The 23,139-nt window shown below is 39.2% G+C and overlaps 2 protein-coding genes across 5 annotated transcripts in view; both read left to right on the forward strand.

Moving 5' to 3' along the window:
- Positions 1-4,145, forward strand: part of SLC35G2 (solute carrier family 35 member G2) — a 37,642-nt gene extending 33,497 nt beyond the window's left edge. For all 3 annotated transcript variants that reach the window (XM_028518004.2, XM_028518005.2, XM_036030695.1), the window contains exon 2: positions 609-4,145. In XM_028518004.2, coding sequence (XP_028373805.1) covers positions 623-1,861 — 1,239 coding nt within the window. In that variant the 5' untranslated portion in view covers positions 609-622 and the 3' untranslated portion in view covers positions 1,862-4,145. The remainder of the gene's footprint in view (positions 1-608) is intronic.
- Positions 4,146-6,670: 2,525 nt separating this feature from the next.
- NCK1 (NCK adaptor protein 1) overlaps positions 6,671-23,139 on the forward strand; it is an 80,880-nt gene continuing 64,411 nt past the window's right edge. The window contains exon 1 of one of the 2 annotated variants that reach the window (XM_028518007.2): positions 6,671-6,833. The gene's annotated coding sequence lies outside the window, so the exon portion shown is untranslated. Of the gene's footprint in view, positions 6,834-6,930; positions 7,762-23,139 lie in introns of those variants that run through there. The other variant, XM_028518008.2, reaches the window with a different exon arrangement.

Genomic DNA, 23,139 nt, shown 5'->3' on the forward strand with positions numbered 1-23,139 from the left:
AGAGAGGAAAAGAGAGGAAAGGGGTGGATGGAGACAGGGGGGTGGGGGGAGAGAGAGAGAGAGAGAGAGAGACCGACCAATATGAGGGAGAAACATCAAATGGTTGCCTTCTTGTGTACACCCTGATAGGTGATTGGACCCACAACCCCAGTATGTGTCCTGACCAGAAATCAAACCCATGACCTTTCAGTCTATGGGATGATGCTCCAACCAACTCCAACCAAGCCACACCAGCAGGGCTGGTGTGATCTAGGTTATGTTTATCCTATTGGATAGGTGGAGAGATAGGTAGGAATTAAATGATGAAAAATTATCAGTTGTTTGTGATGTAAAGATATGAAATAGAGCTGAATGAGTCAAAGAATAAGCAGAATGATAAATAGGGGCAGACTTACGATGAGAACAAAAAAGGGTAGATTATTTCATTGGGCCTCATACATCTGGTAAGGCATATTGCCAGATCATCTCTTCCTGTAATTTTTTTAAAACTCCTATTACAACATCTATTTCTTTTATTGAACTGGTACATATTGATTATAACAGAAATTACACTAAATTTCAACTGAGTGAATATGTTCATTTGTCTTTTTTTTTTCCTTCTTAAATAGAATTATCTGAAGAAATGGATACTTCTCCCTCCAAAAAATACCCAGTTAAAAAACGGGTGAAAATACATCCCAATACGGTGATGGTGAAATACACTTCTCATTATCCCCAACCTGGGGATGATGGATATGAAGAAATTAATGAAGATTATGGAAATTTTATGGAAGAAAATCCAAAGAAAGGTCTGCTGAATGAAATGAAAAAAAAAGGAAGGACTTTTTTTGGAACCATGGATACCCGACCTCCACCAACAGAAGACCCAAGGACCAATGAGATTGGACAATTCCAGAGTTTTGCAGAAAAAAACATTTTCCAATCCAGAAAAATGTGGATAGTGCTGTTTGGATCTGCTTTGGCTCATGGATGTGTAGCTCTCATCACTAGGCTTGTTTCTGATCGTTCTAAAATTCCATCTCTAGAATTGATTTTTATCCGTTCTGTTTTACAGGTCTTATCTGTGTTAGTTGTGTGTTACTACCAGGAGGCCCCCTTCGGGCCCAGTGGATATAGATCACGACTCTTCTTTTATGGTGTATGCAATGTCATCTCTATCACCTGTGCTTATACATCATTTTCTATAGTTCCTCCTAGCAATGGGACCACTATGTGGAGAGCCACAACCACAGTCTTCAGTGCCATTTTGGCTTTTTTACTTGTAGATGAGAAAATGGCTTATATTGACATGGCTACAGTTATTTGCAGCATCTTAGGTGTTTGTCTTGTCATGATCCCCAACATAGTTAATGAAGAAAATTCCTTGCTAAATGCTTGGAAAGAAGCTTTTGGATACACTATGACTGTGATGGCTGGGCTGACCACTGCTCTTTCCATGATAGTATACAGATCCATTAAGGAGAAGATCAGCATGTGGACTGCACTGTTTACTTTTGGTTGGACTGGGACGGTTTGGGGAGTATGTACTATGTTTGTTCTTCAAGAACCCATTATTCCATCAGATGTAGAAACCTGGAGTTATCTCATTGCTATATGTGTCTGCTCTACTGCAGCATTCTTAGGAGTTTATTATGCCTTGGACAAATTCCATCCAGCTTTGGTCAGCACAGTACAACATCTGGAAATTGTGGTAGCAATGGTCTTGCAGCTTCTGGTGTTACACATATTTCCTAGTGTCTATGATGTCTTTGGAGGTGTAATCATTATGATTAGTGTTTTTGTCCTTGCTGGCTACAAGCTTTACTGGAGGAATTTGAGAAGGCAGGATTATCAGGAAATTATAGACTCTCCCATTAAATGAATACCTAACTATTGTCTTAACCATCAGTTATTAATAGGTACAGTGCCACTTTAATATTCACCTATACCTTTTGTGTTATATAATTGGCAGAGTGCTATATAATATTTAATTAATATATGCAGATGTGGAAAAAATATACTCTAGTCTAATATACTCAAAAACAAATATTAAATATGTAAAATGTCATGAACCTAATGTCTTTACTGTTATTAACAAAAGGTAATTGTGGTAGGAGAATGTTAACTTTCAACACTAAAGACATAGATTTGAAGAGACGACCCCTTTCAGATGAAAATTCTGTTGATACTAAAATTCCAAGATTAGAAACATGTTCATGCCCAATGTTTTATAAATGTTCAGCAGAAATCCTTTAGTATTCAAAAAATCTTCATTTGTGAAAAGTACACTGTAGGGTAAAATGCTGAACACTGGGCCCTGCTTTACCATCTACTTGCATTAGAAAATCAGAGGTGATTGGGCTTAGTAAGGGAGCTTGAGTTAAGGCAAGAAGAGGAAACAAAAGAAAGGAGCTGGTTTTTCAATGACAAGGGTGCTTATCCTACCTTAGAACAGTAAATTGGTTTTACTCTTGCTATGGCCACATTAGGCAATGCATAGGATATGGAAGTAGGCAATAGACTGGATTCTTGCCAGCTGTACTTAGTTTACGCCATTTTTTGCCTGATGGTGGGAGGTCTAGTACTGGGGCAGGTTCTGCTTATCCTGTTATAGGATCTCTTCAAAATTGCCCTTGTTTAGATTTTGTAGTTAGTACATGTATGAGCTTCAGTAAAGGTACTCTTCAGCCCCACCAAAAATACTAACAGTAATCACAGTATAGTAGAAAAATGATACAATATGGTGTCCTCTCTTTTTAAAAAGGCATAAAAGCCTGTAAAAGCAGAAGGTGGCATTAACTTACGTCTAATTTGGGAAATTTTTACTAATTTAGTACAAAGCAATGTTGATATGGTACTGGTTATTAAACTATTGTTACTGAGCTATCCTAGCTCCAAATTCACCTTTCTATACTTTCCTTTCTGATGCTATGGCTCAGACCCTGCAAACCATTTTTCCTATGCTAGCTGATGTCTCACTAAGTTCCACCAATAAAGGCCATTACAGGGTGACTAGAAGTGAAGGGGCAAAGGGACTTCCTCCTTTCCAATTGTTTGCAGTGTCTGTCACTGTTACCTCAGCAATAAGCAATGGTCCCTAGCTCTAACAGAAACAACTGATTTTATCCTTGAGCTTCTTTTGGCACACCTTCACCCCCAACCAGCCTCACCATATCCCTTTTAAAGGTAGCAAGACTAGATGGACAGCATCCACTCAGGGACTGGAGCTACAGTTCATCTGGGTTATTCTTCTGAGCTTTTGAGACCTGATAGTCCAACCTCAGTTCCTCTTTTTTCACTTGCTTTAGTGGAGATAGCTGCTCTCTACAGTCATCACCTCTGGGCTACTTCAGTGTTCCCGTTTTGCTTTTCCAGTCCATCTCTTGCTGGGGATGTTGGTTCTCAGTTTGTGAGTTCAGCAAAGAAAGAATTCAGAGCCAAGAACTCGGGCACAAGAGGAAGTTTATTTAGCATGCAAAGCGAAAGTACACTCAAAGAGAAGATTTGAGTGGGCTGCTCAGAGAGCTGGCTTGACCTTTTAGAAAGAAAGTCACAGAGGCAGAAGTGAGCCAGCAACGCCGTGTGGACTTGGGAAACAAGTTACAGAAGCAAAGGGCCCTTCAAGACAGGTCCAGGGGAGAGCCTAGGACAAGCTGCCGCTGCCCACTGCTCTCTTGATTACAAATGTCATGGGGACCCTTAGAACTTAGGAGAAAGAAAGCACAGATACACACCCGAAGAAAGAAGGTGAGGTTGTGCTCTAGACTGAGAATGCACTGGGTCCTTGTTTTAAAGGTTTTTTATCTAAAGGCAGGAATTTTAGGGGTGGTCTCAGGGGAGATCTCAATAGAATATTCATCAGCTTTCCAGGTGTGTCCTTTAATGTGCTGACACATCCAAGTGAGCACATAGATCATTCTCTGGTCAGTTTCACCTTCAAAGAATGTTACCTGAAAGGGACCAGGACTGAGGTAGGTCCACTCTGGCATGGTCTGGAATGTGTAAGATAAGACCTTGCAATTTATTATCTGGCTATAAATTGCTTGCCTGGTTTGTTCAACTATCTGTCTCAGTCTCAGTTTCCCCATTCTGCTTCCCAAATAATTGTCCTAGCTTCTTGCTGTCCTGCCCCACATCAATGTCAAATACTAAATTCTCTGTTGTAATATCTTGTGATTTCTATTTTCTTCATTAATGTATCTCCAAACCTTCCTCCAAAGAACCCACAGTCATTAGGTGTCTGTGCTTTTGGTAAAATGTTAACATTCAAATTTTGTAGCAATTACTAGACACTGGCTTTCAAAACAAATTATCCAATTTGAAACATGGAAAGAAAAAGACTTGAAAAAAATTAATAAAGCCTGGAATGACATGTGGTAAGGACTAAGAACTCTAGTGTAGGTGTAAGTATAATCTCAGAAGAAAGGAGAAAAAAGGGCATAAAAAATTTGAAGCAGTGTTGGCAAAGAGTTTTTCAAATTGGACAAGAAACAACTACAACCAAAAATCCACAAAAATAGGGATACATGAATCCAAGTAGGATAAATACCAACAAAATCATAACTAGTAACATACTGTAACTGCTGATAAATAAAGGTAAAAAAACCCCAAAATCTTAGAAGCAGCCAGAAAAATGCCCTGGCTAGTGTAGCTCAATGGGTTGAGCCAGCCTGTGAACCAAAGGGTTGCAGGTTCAAATCCCAGTTAGGGCACATGCCTGGGTTGTAGGCCAGGTCCCTAGTTGAGGGCATGTGAGAGGCAACCAGTTGATGTATCTCTCACACATCAATGTTTCTCTCTCTTTCTCCCTCCCTTCCCATCTCTCTATTTTTTTCTGGGTTTATTTTCCCCATTTAAGGTAGGTGGTGTAAGCTACCTGATGGCAAGAACCACTCTACCTATTGGATTTGGTATTCACACCCCCTTCCCCCATCACATGTCAAATATATTACTAGATTTGAATTGAACTAGGTTTTCCTAACAGTTTGCTGTGTGATTTTGGAAGAATAGTTTTAACCTCTGGACAGTGGTTTCTCCAGTTTCAAAAATAAATATAATATCTCAGTCCATAAACTTTCTAAGATTCATCAAAACAAATAAAACTACTATATTAGCTCAAGCTGCTATAACAAAATACCACAGACTGGGTGGCTCAAACTATAAAAATTTAATTTCTCACAGTTCTGCAGGCTTAGTTCCACATCAGGCTGCCAGTGCCAGCACGGTCAGTTTCTGGTGAGAACTCTTTCTGGATCTACATGGCTGCTTTCTTATTGTGCCCTTTTTGAGTGAAAACAGAGAGCAAGCTCTCTGGTGTATTTATTGTCTTAGATATTAATCCTATAATATTAGGGCTCCCCTCTTACCACCTCAATTTAATTACTTCTAAAGGCCCTATCTCCACATAGTCAGATTAGGGGTTAGGGCATCCCATACAAATTTCCACAGGGCGCACACAATTCAGTCCATACAGCCACAGTAAAGTGTGCAAAGGTATTTAGACCCTTAGAGTAAGTTCAACATTCATTTACATTATTCACTGTGGATGCCAATAATGAGATGTAAACAGAGTAGCTCTTGCTCAGAGTTTCATGCTCTACTTATTTCAACCAACTTGAAGCCAAGGAGGGACCACAGGTTGAGCTTGATTTGAGCTTGACATTGTGATTGATCCTATATATGTCAAGCACACCCCATACACTTATCAGCATTCAAATGAATAATTTTTAAGTAAATGCAGGAAAGTGTGGACTCTTGGGCCCTAGAGTCAGGGCCCACATTAAAGATAGGAAAGGGAGATGCATTAAAGCCTTCAACAATACTTACTGACGATCTATCACATGCTAGGCACTGGAGAAAAACTGAAAACTGATATGGTTCCTGACTTAAATGGAGTTTACAGGCAAGGTGGGGATGGGAAAACTATTTCAACAGCTTGGATGGGGAAAATACTAGCATTCCATGAAGGGTACCTAACCCAAGCAGTCTTCCCTGAATGAGGCAAGCCTAACCTGAGCCACAAAGCTGGTTAGGAAGGAGTAAGGGATGTTGTAGGGGGCGCAGCCTCGCGTCAGGGGAACCAACTTACTGATGACTCGGCAGGTGACTGGGGCTGGGTCCCTAAGAGTGGGAAGACCTGTCACCAAAGGTCACAGTACTGACTACCACAAACGAGACTGGAGGCTACGTTACACACCAGGACACTTCGAAGGCCCTAAGACTCAGCTTACTTTGGTCTGTGGCTCAAATTAAGCATACATCTTAAATTTTTCTCTCAGGTCCCCATTTCCAGGCCTTGGTTTCTTTTTCCTTCTAGCTTCCTGCCCCCAACAACCTTCGTTTGCCAAGACTCTTTTCAGGCGCAGAAATCTGGAGGAAGATGCCACAGAAGTTGGGGCTGACCTGGGGGAGCAGTCATTTTTTTGCTGTTGAGTCTCTCCTGAGGCGCTGAGGAGGAAGGCTCAAAGCAGTCAGCAGCGGAGGGAAAGGAGAATCTACACCGGGTAAGGGTCCAACGCCTCTCTCTAGCTATTTCAGCCGCGAAGAAAGCCCGCTCCACTCCCTGCACAGCGCTTGATTGACAGGCCAGCCTGCCCAATCCCAGTGCAGCGCAGACGGCTCTCGAGTCAGGGATGGAAGGAAAGGGGAGATCGAGCCTATCACATTGAGTCAGGACAGGGTTTCCTGCCTTCGCAGATCCGCCTGCGGCCTCGCGGCCAGTCGGCTAGGCAGCTCCGCCCGTCCCCCGCTCGCGCCCCGCCCCTCTCCCGAGAGCTACGCGGCGGTGGAGCGGAGGCCTCGTGCCGTAACGGCCATCGCGGCGGCCGCGGCGGTGTCCCTGTTCCCTCCCTCAGGTGAGCTGGGGCCACCGAGGCTCGGAAGAGGAAAGGAGGGATGGCCTTGCTGGCAGGCAGATGCACAAAGAGCCTTTCCTTGCGTCTTGTGTCCATACAACCTACTATTCGCTGTATCGCTTCCTCTTCCCTGGCGAAGTTAAGCCCCGGGGGCGCCGTCTGCCGGCCCGGAGCTGAGCCGGAGGGGGCGGGGAGGTTGCTCGGCCAGGCCTGGGCTTTTGAACTGCAGCTCCGTAAGACTGTCAGGTTACTACCTCCGGGTTGGGGGAGGCGGGGCTCGGGCCTGCGGCTTTCCTGCGCGTCTCTGGAGTGCCAAGTCGAGATGAGCACCCAGGGCGAGCACCCCTGCGAGGCTTCAGGGGTTCAGTGTGCAGCGTGCGCTTCTCTGCTTCTTTTCCTACCCCCAAAAGTCCTGTTGCCTGTTGTGGCCTAAAGCAAGGCCGGGAAGGTGGTAACATGTTAGAGGAGGAAAGGGGGAGAGCCTTGGGCGGAGGATGGACATCCTTGAGATGCTCCTTCTGTCCCTCCCCCACCAGCCGGTACCCTCGTTCTTGGGAAATCTGGGTTATTTTAGTTGTATAATTTGCTGTAGATACGTGGTAGCTCCGTACCTGAGTTGCTTGGGCTGTGAGCTTTTGTAATATACCCGGTAAAAACGATTTCGAAAGGTTGATTTTGTAACATTATGTGTTTCCATAAAAGTTAAATTTGCCGTTAGAAGCTCAGGAAGCTAGATTTTGTTCAGGGCTGAGAACCGTAACAAAATACACGCATTAATGTTCAACTGATGAGCTAGTGACCTGAAAATAATTCTACCTGTTAGATTCTGTAAGAAACCTTAACGAAGTAGGAAAGAATGAAGTTAAGGAGAATTTTCTAACCCCATCTTGGGTGGTGAGCCAAGGACCTCAATGTCCGGTCAAAACGGGTAAGTATTGCAAAAGATAACTCATTTTTAAAAAATCTTATGTGAAACTCAACCGTACAATTTATTAAGCACCTGGAAAGCGTTGTACCTAAAGTCTCAATTTTCAGCGAGGTCACACAATAAATGGGAAAATAATTCAAGAAGATTTTGTTTGATAATTGTCAATAACGTTCAGTTTTTAAATAGGCATTCCATTCACGGTTCGGATAGTAACTCAAGAAATATACGTTGCTTACTTACTAGTTTCATTCCATCTTGATCACAAAGTCAGACGTTTTCTTTGGGAAAATTGTGATCTGTGGGAATTAGCTATAGTAGTTTAAACACTATTTGCAGAGTGTTCAAGACTTCTTAATTGTGTTCACTTATTAAAATTTAAATTGAGTGCTTTATTTTTCTAAGTATTATCTTTATTTAGTCAGTGTAAATAAAACTTGAAGCATGCACAGAATGTTTTAATTGTTGAGTGATAGTTTATACCCTGGATTTATTTTTCTTTTGGACCTTTTGAATCTGCCAAAGCTCAAGGTAGATTTGATGTGATTGTTGTTATAAATTACTTGTCAGGAAGACGATTTAATAAATACAGATGTAGTCCTTTTTTTTCTATCATAGTTCCATAACTTTTGCAATTTACTCACCTTTATGATACGGAAAAATACCAAATGTTCTGCACCTACAACAGAAGACTAAATACTTTAGTTGATATGTAAAATTGGAGGAAATTCTGGAAATCACGAAGAATTTAACAAGTTCTTCCTAAACACTTTGGTGTTTTGTTTTAGGAATACAACTACAGGGCCAAAAATGACATTTAAAGATTAAGGCAACAATTCCATCTAGATGATCCTCACTTTAAACTGTTTCAAAGATAGAATTTATAGTCTTTCCTTCAAAATTGATTCCATACACTGTGTTGGTGATATGATGCTTTCAATTGCGCAGACACAAACCTTGGTTTTATCTTTGACTTTGTCAATCCATGTATTGTTGGCCAAATTTTTTCAGCCAATTTTTGAAATTTCTTTCAGATACCTGTTCATTTCTTCCAGCTTTTAACTAGGTTTTCTCTCTGCCTTTTCTTCCTATTCAGTATGTCCAGCTTTCTGCCTAATCTTAATGTCTTGAGTATCTCTCACTGTTAAATCAGTAATAGCTTCCTGTCACCTACAGAGTTCCTAGCCTTTTAATAATGTGGTCAAAACATATTTTTTCTAATGATAGCACTATTTCTCTATAGGAGCTGTCCACCTAACCAACCCACCTCACATTCTCATTTAGACTTTGTATTTTATATCTATGCATTGCCAGCCTATTCCTTAAAAGAATGTTTTTCTCCTAAGGCACTGAAGTAGCAAATGAAGTCAGATTTTTTTGAAGTTTCATTTTTGGTGCTTCATTGTAGCCTTCCAGATCTTTCTGTTCCCTGTGTTGTATTCCTTTGAACACATACCCCTTATTGTTTTATCACTTCTTGGGTTTTTTCCAGTCTGATGTAGACTTGTGCGGAAGTTGGTATCCAATCTTCCTTTTTAAAAGAAAATGTAATCCATACAGAATACCTGCATTAAAACGCACGTGCGCACGCGCGCGCGCGCGCACACACACACACACACACACACATACATTTAGTGATTAGTGGCAGTCAAGACTCAGCCCTTGATTCCCTAACTCAAGTTTGGTGTATCTACAAATTTTTTGTATATTCTTTATGAAACTGTACTGCTCATCCCTTGAAATGTAGTTTATTGTTTGCTTCACATTACTTTGCATTTTGTGTATTTATGCCTTCTATATAAGTTCAGAACTTTTTTTTATGAGGGCAGAGGAACCTTCATCATTTGCAACATTTAAATTATTGAAACAATGATTTAAGAGTCTACAGTCTTTTTCTATGCTTGTTAGATGTACCAACAGTATTGAAAAAATAATGGTATCTCAACAGTTGAGTCCTATGAGTAACTAAAAAGTGAATGGATCTCTTAGAAGTGTTATGCTAGAATTGGAATCTTTTGTAAAGAGACTCTTTGGGAGGCCTTGAAAGTATATGATAACAATGTAATAGTTTGGAGGAAATCCCTGAGGGTTTATCATTTAATTTAATGATCTGTCTACAAGTTCTCTTTTTGATTATTAGAATAGTAACACTTTCGCATTTTGCTTCTTTGTCACTTCGTTTTAATGTCAGGAACCAGATTATTGAGCATTCTGCTTATAGAGCAAAGCATTCCGAAAATCATTTGTTATATTTGGGGGGTTAGAGATCTTTTGTACATGTATTTGTTCTTCATAGATTCCCCCCTTTTAACTCGAAAGTTTTTGTGAATAGCAGCTGCATAGGTTACCTTGGTATTTTTCTTTCATTTCTTTTATGTAGCAAGAGTTGAATGGTATAAAACAGGTTGCACAAAAACTACCAGGTGAAATAAATATCTCTGGCAGGGATGCTTTACTCTTTTGGTCTGAAATAGGGTAGAAGCTATTTTTCTTTTAATTTTTGGTTGTTTATAATGGCTTGTTTTTATTTGTTTAAATAGATTATCTCCTAAAATAAACTGTTGAAACACTGATTCTCTTGTTTTTTTTTTTTATTCCTGAATTTATACTTAAGGATTACTGAATTGAAAATAAGTATGATATGATAATTTCTGCTTTTGTTCAAACAGACCAATTGAATAAAGCACTGAGAATATGGTTTGGGAAAATCTCTTTAAAAATAGATTTTCTAAAAAGGTTTTTGTTGGTGTTGTTTGTTTTTAAAGACTTGGCCTTCCAAAAACTTCAGTACATGCTTGCAAATCATGGTTGCATGTAGATCCACACAAATAATAGATATAGCGAGGAATTTAATGTGCTTTGTACTTTTTAAGTATTTTAGCTGTATTACAGAAGCGTTTCATTCATTAAATAAGACCTTGGACATTTTTCCTTAGAAATGCTTGATTACCTCCAGTTACTACATGTTCTTGAATTATAACAATTTTTTTACTTCTAGAAACATTTGGAATACTTTGTGTACAACACCCTCCTCCCAGAATTCTACTTCCATAGGAGGTTTTTTTTTTTTTTTTTTTTCATTTCTTTTTTATATTCATTAAAAGGCCTATAAAACCTTCCATGATTTGTCTTTTTGCCTACTTCTAGCTTCTTGTCTTGTCAGTTCCCCTTCTTTTAGTCTATTCTTTGAGCCTTGGTTAATCATGCTGTCTCTTTTTTTTCTTTTTTTTTCCTTGGAACCTGTGAGCATGCTCTTCCTGTAGACCAGGGGTGCCAAACTCATTTTCACCAGGGGCTACATCAACCTCCTGGTTGTCTTCAAAGGGCCAAATGTAGAGCTCCTTGCCTCTAGTTAAGAAGTAGTTACATTTATACAGTCCTAAAATTACATTTGGCCCTTTGAAGGCAACCACAAAGCTGATGTGGCTCCCAGTGAAAATGACTTTGACACACCTGCTCTAGACAGATGGCTCCCTTAGGTTAAATTAGTATTAAGTTGGACTGTTGGTAACAGAAAGATGCCAAATAATTTCTCTCTCACTACAGAAGTCCAGGGTTTGCATGGTACTCATTTATTGTGTTATTTACAGAGTGGGTTTTTTTCCCCCTATTATAAATAACTCTGAAATAAAGATCTTTGTGAGACCTTAAAATTTTTCTCCTTTTGGTTAATTGCTATTATGGGTCAACTGAAGATCTCATCAGTGTCTTGTTTATAAAATGTATAGTTAATTTTTTTTAATTGCAAAGTACACAATTTCAATGTATATAGGTAAACAAATTTTTGCATTTGTAGACATTATACAACCATCACCCAGATCAAGGTATAGAAACATTTCTAGTGCTCTGCAAGGTTCTTGTCTTGCTTTTTCTCAATCAGTATCTTCTACCCTCAAAAGTAATCACTATTATGACTTACATCATCATAGGTTATTTTTACCTGTTCTTGAACTTGATGTAAATGGAACCCTAAAGTATATGCTCTGGTGCATGGCTACTTTTGCTTAACATTGCATTTGTGAGATCCACCTATGATGTTGGGTGCAGCAATGGTTTTTTTGTTTTTTTTTTTCACTAATGGTAGTATTCTGTTGAATGAATATACAGTTAAAAAAGTAATGGATATTTGGTTTCTTCTCAGTTTTTTAGCTATTATCAATAAAGCTGCTATAAACATTTACTTAGAAGACTTTTCATAGACATACACATTTATTCTGGTTATGTATGTATACTTAGGAGTAGAATTATCTGTCCTTGTCTACCAGTTTTTGAACTTGTTTGAATCACCTTTCTCTTTTACCATAAAACTGGTGACTCCCTTTGCTTTACTCCTGTCTTAAATCTATTGCCTGTGACTCATGTAGTTCTTTTTTTGATTTGACCCCTCCTTTTGATGGAATATATCCTACAGTAGATTCCTGTGAAGGGTTGAGATCCTGGATTAAGAATTTTCTTTTTCTTCTTTTGTCTTCCTACTTGATTTGGTTGGGCAATGAATTCTAGATTGGAAATAATTTCCTTTCAGAATTCTGAAGTCATTTTTCTATTGTTTTCTAGCTTGTGATCCTTTTGAGAATTCTGAAGACATTCTGATTCCTGATCCTAAGGTTTTTGGCCATTCTGGAATTTTGTATCTCCTATATTCTGAAAATTTATGAGTGTGTGATTTGGCATAAATACATTTTTGTGGTTTTTTTCCCTTGAATATTATTGTGCCCTCCAAATCTGCAAAATTATGTACATCAGTTCTAGGAATTTTTCTTGAATTATTTCATTGATGGTTATATTAGTTTTCTGGGGCTGCCATCACAAAATACCATGGTGGTTTAAACAACAAATTTATTTTTTCTCACAGTTCCCCAGGCTAGAAGTCCAAGATCAAGGTGCGATCAAGGTTGTTTCTGATGCGATCTCTTCCTGATTTATAGACAGCCTTTTTTAACTGTATCCTTACAAAACCTTTCTATGGAGAGAATGCTATTTTCTCTTATGGGGACATCAGTCCTTTTGGATTATTTAGGATTCCACCCTTATGATCTCATATAACCTTAGTTACCTCAAAGTCCTTATCAGTAAGAAGACACATTAGGAGTTAGAGCAGGGGTGTCAAAGTCATTTCCACTGGGGACCACATCAGCCTCGTGGTTGTCTTCAAAGGGCCGAATGTAATTTTAGGAACTACTCCTCAACTAGGAGCAAGGAGCTTGGCGCTGGGTAGAAACAAGGCGCTGGGCCAGATTTGGCCCGCCAACCTTGTGTTTGCCACCTGTGAGTTAGAGCTTCAACATGAATTTTGGGGTGACACAATTCAGTCTGTAACAGTGGTTTCTTTTTCCTTAGGCTAGTCATCTGTTCTTTTTCCTACTGTTTTTCATCTCCTAATCTTTTTTGCTATATTTTATGTGAGATGCTTCCTTAATGTTATTTCCTAAGCCTTCTGTTGGAAATTTCATTTCTGCTGTCAAGATTTGATTTCCCAAGAGCTCTTTTCTGTTCTTTTAAAAAAATATATATATATATATATTTGTATAAAGAGCATCCTGTGGTTGTTCTTACCTGTTCTACCTGAATTAATGGGGACTTAAAAACTCTGGACTTAGTTGTTTGATGGTCTGGGTGAGCCAATTTTTTGAGAAAACCCTGATGTATGGGAGATGTTTTCTCTTGGATCAGGTTCATAAGGGGAAACTCAGTCTGCCTGAGGCAGACTAAAGGTTTGTCCACCAGGGTTGTATGTGTGTGCAGTGGACTGGGTTTCTCTTCATCCCGTTTTTTTTGTCAGGTATGCAGATGTTTAATTATATCTGGTGACCACTAGTTCAGGATGGGGTAGCCCATCATCAGGTAGATTTGGGGAGGAAACTTCTAAGGATTTACTGCTTCTCAAACAGCTTTTACCCAGTCTTCCTTATTTAATCTTCTCTTAATTTGACAGTAACAGGTACTGCCAGGTCCTGAATCTTGAGGATTCCAAGGTATAAATTGGACTTTTCAGCTGCTCTTAGCAGTTCGGGTTAACTTTATTTTTCTGGAATTCACTAAGTGAGTTACCAGTTGTCCAAGGTTTTGTTGCTGTTGTTTGCTTTCCTGTATGTTTTGCTTTGTGTTAATTTCTTTAAAAAGAACTTACATATGAAATCCACTATTTTTATTGGAACTCCTCAGAAACCCTATTTGTACTGTGTTCAGTTAAGAGTGATTGAAATTTTTAAAGTATTTTAAAAAAGGAAATATATGACAGAGACTGTGTATGGCCCATAAAGCCTAAAATATTTACTGTTTGGCCCTTTACAGAAAGAGTTTGCCTATTTTGTCCTTGTTATAAAGTTTCTGATTTCCTTTAATAAAGCTGTTTGTAGCCTACTACTATTTTTACTTACACACAAGTTTTACAGTCTTGGAACTTCCTGAAGCTATTTATTTTAATTTAGTCTAGTGCATGTCATGGAAGTTATGACTAAGAATTGGTGGGATATACTCTATTATCAGGGATGTGAGATTTTTTTTTAATGTAAAATTTAAGAGTAGGAAAAGCAAAATGTTGATGAAATAAATCACAGAACACATTATATATATGTATGCATTGTTCTTTGTCTTGTCATCTAAGTACAGAACATAGGTACATGTACTTTGAAGATGGGAAAAGGTGCAGTTATAATATTAAGAATGGGCCCAAGTCATATTTTTTAAATATGTTTATTGATTTGAGAGAGAGGACATGATCGGTTGCCTCCCATATACTCTCTGATGAGGAATCAAATCAGCAACCTAGGTATGTGCCCTGCCTGGGAATTGAATTCCCAACCTTTTCCTGTACAGGACGAACAGCACTACACCTAACTGAGCCACACGGGCCATGGCCCAAGTATGTATGTATGTATTTATTTATTTATTAAAGGTTTTATTTAGTTTTTGCCCTGGCTGGCATAGCTCAGTGGATTGAGCACGGGCTGCAAACCAAAGTGTCGCAGGTTCAATTCCCAGTCAGGGCACATGTCTGGATTGCAGGCCACGGTCCCCAGCAACCGCTCATTGATGTTTCTTTCTTTCTCTCTCTCTCTCTCGCTCTCTCTCTCTCTCCCTCCCTCCCTTCCCTCTCTAAAAATAAATAAATAAAATCTTAAAAAAGAGATTTTATTTAGTTTTTAGAGTGAGGAGAAGGGAGGGAGAAAGAGAGGGAGAGAAACATCAATGTGTGGTTGCCTCCTGCACACCCCTAACTGGGGACCAGGAATGGAACCAGTGACCTTTGGCTTTTCAGATCAGCAGTTAATCCACGGAGTCACACCAGCCAGGGTGCAAGTAATAATTTAGATGAGTCATTTTCATCAGGCCTCTCTGTAGCTGGTAAATCATAACAGGCAGAATAAATCGGCTCTGGGCCAGAAGCTGTTCCAGGCAGTGGTAACACATACACATATATATGTGTAAGTGTGTGTGTATATATAGATACACATATATATGGTTATAGATACATACATATATGTGGTTGTATTTTTCCACCTTATATCAGTTAAAATGAGAGAGAGTATTAATGTAAGCCACATGTCAGAATGGGAGAAACAGGAATTACATTGTTATAGGAAATTAAATGTCTTTTTCTTAAAATCCTGGCTGTAGATGAACTCAGTTACGTTAGTCTTAATTGTATGAGCAGTTTCATTGCAGTTTTCTTACCTAATTCTTTCCTTTGAATGGTATCTTGTCTGTAGTATTTATCACTGTTATTTTTTAATGCGTATATTCCAGATTTGTTTCTATGAAAGTGTAAATTTATGCTCATGTAAAAAAAATAGGGTCACATGCTGTATATTGTTTTCTGACTTGGCTTTTATAAACATCCTTCCATGTCAGTATATATATATATTTAAGTATTTTGGAGTCAGCTTCAACTCCAACATAGGCTTCATAACTATTTGGTCTAAAGCCACTGTAAACCTCATTTTCTCCTCTGTAATATAGGGATGATACCTAATCAAAGGATTATTATAAGGTTTAAATGAGAATTCATTAATCCATTTAACTGCTTCGAAGTGTTTGGTGCACATTAACAGCTTCAGAATTTCTAGATGTGAAATAGCTGGGTTCGAAGATAAAGAGGTTTAAAATGTTTTTGTTGTACCCTGACCGATGTGATTCAGCTGGTTGGGCATTGTCCCACAAAGTGAAAGGTCACTGGTTCAATACCTGGTTGAGGTACACGCCTGGGTTGTTGGTTTGGTCCCTGGTTGGGGCAAATACAAGAAGCACCCAGCTGATGGTTCTCTCTCACATCAATGTTTCTCTCTTTTCTCCCTCCTTCCCCCTTCTCTGAAAATATATAAATAAAATATTTTAAAAAACGTTTCTATTGCCAAACTGCTATTCATAAACATCTGAACAAACAAACATCTTTACAACAAATTGTGTGTCTTAATTCTGTTATTCTAATTTTTGATAACCTGGTAAGCAAAAAAGAAAAAAAAAATGACAACCCAGAGGAGAATTAGATGAATCCATAAGCATAATATGGTATATTTTAGCATACCTCTTTGAGTAATTAGTAGAACAGTAAGACATGTCAAAAGAAAAGATTTGGACATAAGTAACAAATGAGTCTAAAAGACATACATAGAACATTTCACCCAGCACCTGCAGAACATAGATTTTTTTTTACAATTGCCTATGGAAATTTTCCCCAAATTAATGTATACTTGGCCATAAAAAAAGATAAAAATAATTCTATAGTATGTGCTCTGAAATATTGGAATTAAGCCAGAAGTTAATTGTAAAAAATAACTAGAAAATCATCAGCTGTTTTGGAATCAAAACAATATATTCCTAACTAACCTCAGGATTAAAGAAGAAATAATAAACTATTTTGAACTGAACAATGAAAATATGACATAACTTAAGGTGTACAGGTAAGCCATGCTTAACGTTTATAGCCTTGAAATGAATATATTAGGAAGAATAACGGCTTAAAATAATTTAAAAATAATTAAAAATCCTTTGGGTAAGTATAGATTGGTGAAAGATGCATTTTCTTTTACTCCCTTACAAAGCCCACCGAGGTGATTGTGAAGGATGTTTTAAAGATTTGAACTACACAGGTAAAGAGAGTGAAAGAAGAAACAAAATCTCGAAGCTGGAAAGCAGACTGGTAGGAACTTCTTAGTAGACTTAAAAGTGTTCAATCCTGATAGAAAAGAATCCTCAGGCATCAGGCATTTTTGTCAAAGAAGGAGTGAGAATGGGGCTGAAAATAGGATTGGTTGAAACTGTTTAAGAAATAGTTCAATCAGTCACAATAGCTAAAAAGAACAACCCAAATGTCCACCTACTAAATCATGGATAAATGAAATGCATATTCACACAATGGAATATTATTTGGTGATAAAATGGAATGAAGTAATGATACACATTATAACTTGAATGAACCTAGAAAATATTATGGTGAGTGAAATTGACAGTCACAAACAACCACATATTTTATGATTCTGTTTCTATGAAATGTCCATAAGATGCATATCTATAGAGACAGAATAAATTAGTGGTTCCCTAGAACTGGGAGAGAGGGAAGATTCAAGGGAAATGGGAAATGACTGATCAAGGGTTCAGGGGGATTTTTTGGTATGATGAAAATGTAAAATTGATTGTGACGATGGTTGCACAATTCTGTGAATATACTAAAAACTATTGAATTATACACTTCAAATGGGTCAGTTGTATAGCGTGTGAGTCATATTTCAGGTATTACAAAAAATGGCAGCATGATCCTAGATCTCTTTGTCAATTTGTATAGATAAGTGAGTGCCATCTTTACTGCCCTGACAGAAGACTGAAAATTTATCTTCTGCAAGGGACAAATAATGCATCTCTTAGAGAGGAGTCGGCAGTAGACATAACTGAAAGCCAGGTGTCCTACAAAAAACACTTGGATTAAGTGAATGTGGTCAGTGTTGGGACCCTTCCTGAGGCCTCTTCTTCTATTTGGATTATCAGGATTCTGATAACCAAGTCAGAACCTAGAGGATCCTTCTCTTACCATATTAGCCTGAGAAGAAACACTGTAAGCTATTCATAATCAGCTTTTAGGACCTTACTTTTAAATATGAGCAGGCGGTTAAGGATCACCAGGTACATGAGAAAAGCTTTTAATATAAGAGACCAAAACAAATAGGAAAAAAATTTGGAACAATCACAGTGAAAAAAGAACTTGAGAATTAGAGAATAATAGCAAGAAGAAAACAGTAGAAGACAGAGAAGACTTTGCATAAAGTACAGAAAAAAATGGAAAATAGGTGGGAAAAGATAAAAGGTCAGTTTGGGAGATAAACTTCCAAATAACAGAAGTGATAGAACAGAGCAGAGCAGAAATAATCTGAAATATTTTTAAAAAATCCACAGAGAGGAAGAACATCATTTTGCAGATTGAGAGCCCTTTGGGTACTCAGGAAAATGGTTGAAAATACACATACACTTTCAGTCAGGGTCTAGTTGGGAAAATGGAGACCACACCACTTACAACAGAATTTAATATGAAGAATTGTTTAGCCAGTTGTTATAGGTTGAATTATGACCTTCCTCCCCAAAGATTGGTTGAAGTTCTAACCTCCAGTACTTTAAAATGTGATTATTTTTGTAAAGTGTCTTTACAGAGGTAATCAAGTTTAAGTGAGATTAGAATGTGCCCTAATCCAATATGACTGGTATTCTTTAAAAACTGGGGGAAATTTAGACATAGACACACAGAGAGAAGATGGCCACCCACCAGCCAAGGAATGCCTGGGGCTACCAGAAACTAGAAGGGGGTCCTAGAACAGATCCTTCCCTACTTAGTGCCTTCCCAGAGAGCATGGCCCACCCATACCTTTATTTCAGACTTCTGCTGGCCACAAAAGTGAGATGGATTTCTGTTCTAAGCCAATCCAGTGGGTATTACTGTATTATAGCAGCTCTCAGAAACCAATACACTAGATAATTGGGCAACTGAAAAGGAAATAAGTGAACACTCAGGTATCACAGAGGCAGTAACTGTAGGAATTACAGAAGGTCCTCAAAGTCATGGAATAAAGTCATCTAGTTTAACCATTTACTTATTACTTTGATGAGCTGCAATGGGAACATAATTCTTGTTATATCAACTAGTCTGTGGTAAAATTGGTTTAGTTATTGTTTCACAGAAACAGTCAACTATGTTAAGTGACAACTTACTGTAATTAGTAGCCCATAGGGCTGGGAGAACAAAGAAAAGAGACTGAGATGATTAGAATTTAGAGGCTTGGAAGAGTGGCCCTAAACTGAGGAGTTGCTTCCTGCTCAGGAAGTATAGGTGTCTTAGGAGACTTGATGAGGCTGGTCTGGAAGTAGGAGGTAAAACACAAAAGCAAAAAATTGCTAATAGAGAACAACTCTTGGTACTGGAACAATTGCTATTGCCAGAGTGAGGGTCATTGATTGATGGTTGTTGGTTGATGCTGACCTGAAGGAGTTAATCTTGTTACCTCCTTCATTCTTTCAGTGTCTTTCTAGTGCCCCATAAGCATTCCAGTGGAGCAAATTAGAAGTGTGATTTGCAGGGTCCTCCTTCTTCCCACCCACCACCCTGTATTCCAAAGCAGAGTAGAATAAAGTAGGATGTAAGCTGGGGACAATAGCTTAATAACCTGTACACACAGACACTGAGGTGTGTCATTGTGAAATTTTGTAATACACAGGACAAAGCAGATCTTAAAACTTTCCAAGGAGGCAAATGGGTCATGTATTTGCCTCCTTGGAAAGTTATTTTTTTTTTAACAGAGATTCAGTATTCTCAAGTGCAACTTCACAAGCTAGAAGACTGAGCAGTGCCCTGAAAATCTGAGGGAAGATGATCTCCAAGCTAGAATTCTTTACCCAGCCAAAATTATTGAGCATAAGTATAGTGTAGACATTTTAAGACATGCAGGATCTCCAAAATTTCTCTTGTTCACTTCCTTTCTCAGAAAGCTATTGTGTATTGTTCCACCCACTAAAAAGGAGGAGTAAATCTCAAAGAAAGGAAGGTGAGAAATACAGGAAATCAAATTCTTGAGAGACAAATGAGGTACCTAAGGTGATAAGTGAGGATTCCCTGAAATGGTGATTAAAAGATAAAAGAACAGTCTATAGATTTGAGCAGGTGAGAAGGTATTGGTAGTTTTTTGAAAATGAAAAAAAATACCTGATGTCTGTATATTTTAGTTTAGGCAATTGGCAAAGAGTTTGTGGTTGAATTAGTAATGTCTCTTACTGAGTATGCTATTACAGTTGTTGCAGTTTTTCCCTCTTTGCCCCCCTCCACCGAGCACCCCCCAGTCCCTCAGGCAATCCCACACCATTGTTCATGTCCATGGGACATGCGTGTAAATTCTTTGGCTACTCCATTTCCTGTACTCTACTGTGCATCCCCATGGCTATTCTGTAACTACCTGTTTGTACGTCTTAATCCCCTCACCTCTTCACCCATTCCCCCACATACCCCTCCCATCTGGTAACCATCAAAACGTTCTTGGTATCTATGATTCCGTCTCTGTTCTTGTTTGCTTAGTTTGTTTTTTAGATTCAATTGTTGATAGATTTATCAACATTTTATTGGTCATGGTTTTGATTTTTTTCTTAAATAAATCCCTTTAACAGTTCATATAATAATGGTTTGGTGATGAATTCCTTTAGTTTTTTTCTTGTCTGGGAAGGTCTTTGTCCTTTGATTCTAAATGATAGCTTTGCTGGGTAGAGGAGTCTTGGCTGTAAGTCACTGCTTTTCATGACTTTTAATATTTATTGCCAGTCTCTTCTAGGCTGCAAAGTTTCTTTTGAGAAATCAACTGACAGTCAACAGGAACTCCACTTAACTGCTTTTCTCTTGCTGCTTTTAAGATCCTAACATTTGGCCTTTTAATTATGGATATGTCTTGGAGTGGTCCTCTTTGCATCCATCTTGTTTGGGACTCTATGCTTCCTGGACTTGCATGTCTATTTCCTTCACCAAATTAAGGAAGTTTTCTTTCATTATTTTTTCAAATAGATTTCCAATTTCTTGCTCTTCTCTCTTCTTCTGGCACTTCTGTGATGCAAATGTTGGAAAGGTGGTTGTTGTCCCAGAGGCTCCTTATACTGTTGTCATTTTTCTCATTCCAAATGGTTGTTTTGTGCTTCATTATGTTCCAAATCATTGATTTGATTTTCAGCTTCTTCCACTCTCCTGTAGTTTCCCTGTAAATGGTTCTTTATTCAATTAGTGTATCCTTTGTTTCTGATTGTATCTATTTTATGATGTCAAGGTCCTAAGTTCCTTGAACACCCTTATAACCAGTGTTTTGAACTCTGCATCTAATAGATTGCTTATCTTTCATAAGCATTTTGTGTAGTTCCTTCTCTGGAGTTTTGATCTGTTCTTTCATTTGGGCCATGTTTCTTTGGCTGCTCATTTTGGCAGCTTCCCTATGTTTGTTTCTATATATTAGGTAGAGCTGCTATGACTCCCTGTCTTGGTGGTGTGGCCTAATGTAGTAGGTGTCCTCTAGGTATCCTGTAGGGTCCAGTGGCTCGGCCTATCACCCAAGCTGGATACTTGAGATTTACCCAGGCCAGTCAGCTGCAAGAATTGGCTATGACCACTGACTACCAACCTCTGTCCTATGTAGAGGATCAAGTGTACAGGGGCAGGGTGGTGGTGTTCTGAGGTGGTCTGTAGCTATCCACTGGGTGTGCAGGGTCTGGAGTCTCCTGGGTGGTGTGGGCCACAGTCAGCCCTCTCCTGTGTTCTGCCCATGGCCACCCTGTATGAGCTATAAGGCAATCTGAGATGGCTGCCACTTGTGTTGGACTTGGAGATTCCCAGGGGAAGCCAAGCTGTGAATCTAGGCTGGCTCCTGGGCCGGGGGCCACTTAGCAAGAAGTATGGGGTCACAGGGCTTACTGAAGCTCTGTTGGTTGTTTAATGGGATTTAGGAAGTTGTGAAGCACGAGCCAAGATCAGCCATTCATATGAAAAAGCCACTGTTAACAGCTATATTTTGGGTGGGATGGAGCCTCAGAGGATCTTCAGGGTTGGGCAAGCAGTGTTAGCCAGACTGATGGAGTCTCAGAGGGGGCATCTGTCTGCCAGCTCTGTGACTCTGGGGGGAGGGCTGAGAAAAGGGACAGTGGCTTCTGCTTGCCTTTGGTGTCTGGGAGAAAGCTGTCCCCCAGCTCCCGCCTTGGTGACAGAGACTTCAGTTTCTTCCTGTATGCCTCTGGTACCTTTCAAGCTGCTGGAACTCAAAGGAAGTGAGTCTAAATAACTCCATGTGTGTGTTCTTTAAGGCTGACTGCCTGGGACTTAAGCTGTTTTTCCACTGACTTAATCAATCCCTGCTGGTTTTTGCAGTCAGAAGTTATGGGGACTTATCTTCCTGTCATTGGAATCCTGGGCTGGGAGTCCTATTGTGTGACTGGGATTCCTCACTCCCAAGATATCCCTCCTGAATTTTGATCCACCACAGGTAGATTTGACACCAGCCTGTTCCGCGTGTCTGCCCCTCCTACCAGTCTGGATTGATGTAGTTACTTTAATTTTGTAGTTGTCAGACTTCATTCGGTTTGATTTCTGACAGTTCTGAGTGATGGTGATTCTATAATTTAGGTGTAATTTTGATGTGGTTTGTAAGGAGGCAAGCCATGTTTACCTATGCTACCATTTTAGTTATGTCTTTTATTTACTTAGTTGTTTTAAAAATCCTCACCCAAAGATATGCTTATTGATTTTAGAGAGAAAGGGAGTGAGCAGGGAAAGAGGGAGAGAGAGAGAATTAAACACCGATGTGATACAGAAACATCGATTGGTGCTTCCCTTCTGCATTCCAACTGGGGATTGAAACCCACAAACCTTAAGCCACCCAGCCAGGGCTTGCTCAGTTTTTTGTTGTTTTTTTTTATATCAGAGTTTTAGAACTTCATCACTCTCCCTTCCATGATCTCATTCAGTCCTGTGATTTTAAATAGTATTGATATGTGGCTGGTTCACAAACTTATATCCCTAGGGAAGATCTCTGCCCTGAACTCCAGAGTCATATTGTATCTGTTATCTATTGCTGAGTAAATATCACTCCTAAACTGAATGGTTTAAAGCAATAACCTACCCCCTCCACCCACCCCATGGATCTCTGATCTAAGGATCTGCATTTGGATAGGACTTGGGTGGAGATGGTTTGTTTCTGTTCCATGTGGTATCTTTTAGGCTGGCTGGAGGAACTCATGTTTTAAATGACTTACATCGTTGACAAGGCAGTGGTAACAGTTGTCTGGGACCTCCTTGGCTGACTGTGGGTTGGAGGCCTTGGTTCCTCTCTATGTGGATCTCTACATAGACTGCTTGGGCTTCATCATAGCATGATGACT

This window comes from Phyllostomus discolor, chromosome 7, assembly GCF_004126475.2.
Source record: "Phyllostomus discolor isolate MPI-MPIP mPhyDis1 chromosome 7, mPhyDis1.pri.v3, whole genome shotgun sequence".
Taxonomy (NCBI): Eukaryota; Metazoa; Chordata; class Mammalia; order Chiroptera; family Phyllostomidae; genus Phyllostomus; species Phyllostomus discolor.